Consider the following 5,103-nt stretch of genomic DNA (forward strand, 5'->3'; position numbering starts at 1 on the left):
CATTCGTCAGGCAGGCCCAACTCCTACCCTCAATTATAGACAAAGGGTCAGTTATACAATAAAAAGACATTCGTCAGGCAGGCCCAACTCCTACCCTCAATTATAGACAAAGGGTCAGTTATACAATAAAAAGACATTCGTCAGGCAGACCCAACTCCTACCCTCAATTATAGACGAAGGGTCATTTATACAATATAAATTAAATATACATAACATAATCATGGACAAAAGCCAGAACACAATGCAGATTAAATATACATAACAAGTCCTTTAAAAATGTTCCTTTACTTGTTTACTATTCCATCGTCACAAAACCCTTCCTCTAAAAGAGTGAGGGTTATGAATTCCTAGAAGTTGATAATAAATATTTGTCTCAGATCTCAGCTAACAGTTTACAAGTTAGTGATTTTTTTCAACAGAAACATTTCATTGTATCAGCTATATATTAGCTACACTGTTTATATTTGTATTTGGTGGTCGACGACGAATTCCGCAGTATTAACGCATTGTAATAATAATCTTCAGTGCCGAGGTTAGCTTCGATGTTCTTTATTATGTAGCGTAGCTAACATAGCTCAGTTCTTATATTGTCATGATCTCATTGGATGCTATGTACATTTCAATGCAGTTTTAAACTTTAAGAGCTAGAATATACGCTCTCTTTTCTTTTGAACACGCGTCGTTCCATATATTTAACATTTTGCTAGTAATATTGTCTACAAAAATATTTTTGATTGTATCAGCTGTTTTCCCTTAAATCCACTGGTGTGTTTAGACTTAAAAACAAACTGACAAGGATTAGAACTTTTATTCTATCTTGGCGATTTACATAATTGGACAACGCGATAAATTCTGTAATTATATTGTCATCACGCTCAGAATATTAATGATTTATGATGGCACCGTGTTTTTCGTTTATGGCGCCAGTGTATTGATTTATGTCATTTAGCTTTTGATCTACCATATTTACAGGTAACTCAATGATTTACGGTTCTTTACGAAGAGCGCCACCTTATTTCATCAAATAACATAAATGTGCAGGACGATTTACGAAAGGATTATGCTTATAAAAAAAAATTCCACCCGTATGTCATTTGAATATGAAATCTTTAAAACAATGTAAAACTTAAGATGTGTTGTTATAGCAGTAGCTTTTAATGCTAATATCAATTCTGTATTTGAAATACGTGTTTAATTTTAAACATTTGTTGTAACACAATTTGATGACGTCTTACTAGATACAAACATTACTAATTACCAGAACTTCTAGGAAATTAGGTTTTTAACACGGTAAGTATTGATTGCACCGTAAACTTAAAACATCAATAACTAAACAGGAACAAAGCAGATGAATAATTTCTTATTTATAATGCCGTTCTATGTTTTGGTGTTGTACTGAAACTATCCTGCTCTTGAAGCATTTAATCATCTTTAAACATTCAAATCGGAATCTCTCGTCCCAGAACCCATATATGATAGGATTTACCATGCTATTTATCAAGTAAGAACGCATTAGCAATTCATATAAAACTGTTTGTTGAGTACTTAAGTTCTCCCAATAATCCATATCCAGCAGACTGATCATCATGATGTATATAGAAGGAAAATAACTCACAATGAAGACCGCAGTGATTGTAAAGGTCATGTATGTAATTTTTAAAGCCCTTTTGTCTCCCAGTATCTTCATGATGAACTGGTCCTTAGACAAGCACATCTGATTTTGCTCAGCGTTTTTATCTGGAATTATATTAAAACAAAAACAATTTTGAATAATAGTTCTTACAGTCCTGTGGCAACAATTCAAATAATTATTCACAATTTCCCCAGAATTAATACCATTATCTCTCGAGGAGTCTGACTGCAACTCCATCGAGTTCGTTATTTCTCTGTTGTCCATCTTATTTATGATTTCATCATGACGTGGCGTGTTTTCGCCATACACTTGAACTGTATCAGCGGTCAGTTTGTAAAGCTCGGTATCGTACTTTCTTGCCTTGTAATAAGTAGAATTGCCTATGCATTTTGGATTGTCTTTCTGATAGCTTTCAAAATTATCTTTGTTTTGAATTTCAGTATGTTTTTGTCTCATATATGTTTGCTTTATTTCAGAGGCGCTGTCGACCCTGTGTACCTCATTGACCATCTGATCACTTTCCACTTCTGTGAGAGGCTTTCTTGTTTGTCCTTCAAACGGAATCGCATTTAAGGCTGCGCTATGTTTTTCAAAAGGATTCGGCAATTTTGTCTCATAATGACTGGTGTCCCTATTGCTGGGTTTGTTTTCAAGGACTTCCAACTCAACATTGTTTCTTTGTGAACTTGTCACATTCTCCTTTCCATATTCCATCAACATTACTATTATTTCGACGTCATTGTTCTCATCATTCACCAGTTGAAATGACGTGTTGCCTTGCTCAGTTTGAATCCTCCTTAATCTTTTACTAAGTCTCAACTTAGAAAGTCTGCGTTTGTGCATATAGAGGGTCTTACAAATCTTGAAATAAAGCACGATCAAAATAATGGTGGTGGTCACGAATATGGTCATTATTAATCCATGGTATATTATTGGTAAAGGAGACCCAACATAATGATCTTCGAAGAAACATTGCACTCCGGTAACATTTTCATTGGCAATATCAATGCTGCTGTAGCCATACAAAACAACCTGTGGGGAGGCTATAACGAGGCTGACACACATCAATGCAGCACAAATATATTTGGCTCCTCGAGTTGTCATCTGTGATTTAAATGGTCGGCAAATTTTGAAATATCTATCCACCCCAACAACAAGTAGAGTCAAGCCTGAACAAAGAAACGCAGAAGAAAGTAAGAGAGACAAAACTTTACAAGTTGCAGAAAATTTATAAGTGTATGGGTTACGTAAATCAAGCACATGATAAGGGATTCCAATGCAGCACATGGCGAGATCAACCATTGAAAGAGACAATATAAATATTTTCCTTGGTGACTGTTTGAAGCACAACTTATATACCACGATAACACTAATATTTTCTACGACACTTATCGCCATAATAATGATATAAAACACAAGAACAGGCAATAGAGTTTTCGCTTCGCTCTTATTGATATTTTCCAGTTTATTATTTTCCATCTCTCTCTCCATATCGAATGCTCTTTCTGGAAGTATCAGTGATCTTTAAGCAATCTCTTTTCCCTTCTTCTGGATCCAAGTCAGCTGGTCATGCATTTTGTTTCTATATTACTTTGAGCGAAGATACATACTACAAGATACGTTATTTGTTCCATTGTCTTAGAGTCTTGGTGATGGAAGCAACGGTCTAGTTGACTGGAATCCCGTCTTAGCTGTAAATATATTTTATCGGATGATAATCGAATCGTGCTTCCTCGCCCTCTTGCTTATTCGTTCTTTGCCCGAGAACAAATGACACTTGCTGTTAATTTAATACGTTACTGCATCTATCTTTCATTTCATCGAAGATTTATAAAATATGTTAAACGCATTTGCTATTACAAATACGTGCAGTTACATTCAGTCATGTATCCAATATGTAACAGTAAAGAAAAATCAATTTCACTGAATGTAAGTTGAACCAGAGCAAGTTATTACTCAAAACCAATAGATAGGAATCGCCGAAACGTTTTCATGAAAATAATATCCATTTAATTTGCACGATGTTGTTGTAAATCCCCAATGTATTTACGAATTAATCAAGTACGCCACTATACTATTGGCATTGTTGATTGCTATATAAAATCTACGGCAACACGTGATCATAACGTTGTTCCCAGATCATTTACACTCGAATTTCACATCTGCTCTAAAGCGATTATGTTCAGTCTTGAATGATGTATAAACGCATTACTCTTGTTTCGTGCTTTATTTTATTAATGTTTGAGTAACCATATCGATATAACACACATTTATCTCTCTAAGCAACATGTATTGTATTCAACGCCAACTGAGACTGACAGCCAGATTGTACATTAGCTTGAATAAACAAGCCATTGCACACAATGGCTGATGCAAATCCGCCATATTGTTTGCATGTACTTAAGTACACATCAATTTCAACATATTCTACAAATAATCTTCAGTGAACGACAACTTTGATGCTATTTCTGGCGTTATTATACTTGCTTGTAATCATTTGTAAAATCTGACACGACTACGAAGTGATATCTGCCTTTGTATAATTTTGCATGTTTACAGGAGCTGATCAATTATATCGTCTGTTAATGAGTTATTTTGTCAATTTTTGCCATTTTGCTAATATACTATCTATGCTAGTCCCTATTAAGGCAAAGTCCATAAAATTGTCACAAATCGTTATTAATTATATGTTTATTCCATAAATGAGAAAATGTAAATGTTTGGAAAATTTGTGCTGATGGAAAAATATAGCTCAGACTTTTGAAAATCAACTGAATGGACCTAGTATTTGGCGCCACCATATTGTATAAGAAAAATATACGAATGATACAAAAGCATCAGAGGCTCTCCGAATGGTTTGTTGTGTCGCTACGTCGTTTTGTGCTCACTGTAGAGCTATATACACTACACTTAAGAATTGTACTCTGGATAAATATTTTCATTCAATATAAAGTTAAGGTACGGAAGTTCAGTTTGCTTTTAATTCAGCTGCGCTTTATATGCCCTCGAGGACTTAAGTTTGCGACTTTTCCCAACCTGGGTAAAAGTTAAAAGACGATTCATATTTCCTTTTTCTGGGCCCACAATCAAAGAATCGGTCCCATTTTGAGCATGAACGCCAGGAATGAATGAATAGTAAGACTGGTACTTAATTTTTGGCATGAAGATGTAAGGCGAGTTTCAGCTGTGTAGTACATGTAGCCATTCTTAACATAAAAAATCTAGCTTCGTAACGTCACGGTTATCGATGATGACAGTGACCGATATTGACAGTGATTAGACCATACATCAAATTATTGATGTACAAAGGAATTTCTATTGTGGAGTTTATATACCACGTATCTCCAGCATAACATATTTAATAAATAAAATGCAGCGTATACCCTCGTTTTAAGATGATTCTATCTGTGAAAAATGTTAATTTTGATATTTTGAGAAGCTAGATAAAGGACATACCTAAAAGATCATCA

The 5,103-nt window shown here is 34.6% G+C and overlaps 1 protein-coding gene across 1 annotated transcript; it reads right to left on the bottom strand.

Annotated features, from left to right (window-relative positions):
• Positions 1 to 271: 271 nt before the first annotated feature.
• On the bottom strand, positions 272 to 3,765 carry LOC149784436 (uncharacterized). Its single transcript, XM_089933272.1, has one exon. The coding sequence runs from the start codon at positions 3,122 to 3,124 to the stop codon at positions 1,361 to 1,363; it is 1,764 nt and encodes a 587-aa protein (XP_089789398.1). The 5' UTR covers positions 3,125 to 3,765; the 3' UTR covers positions 272 to 1,360.
• Between the last annotated feature and the right edge of the window lie 1,338 nt (positions 3,766 to 5,103).

The sequence above is a fragment of the Sinohyriopsis cumingii genome, chromosome 14 (assembly GCF_028554795.1).
Source record: "Sinohyriopsis cumingii isolate HCF-2022 chromosome 14, ASM2855479v2, whole genome shotgun sequence".
Taxonomy (NCBI): domain Eukaryota; kingdom Metazoa; phylum Mollusca; class Bivalvia; order Unionida; family Unionidae; genus Sinohyriopsis; species Sinohyriopsis cumingii.

Excerpts from the sequence above, each read along its gene's own strand:
- LOC149784436 (XM_089933272.1), bottom strand. The coding sequence starts at position 3,124 with ATGGAGAGAGAGATGGAAAATAATAAACTGGAAAATATCAATAAGAGC.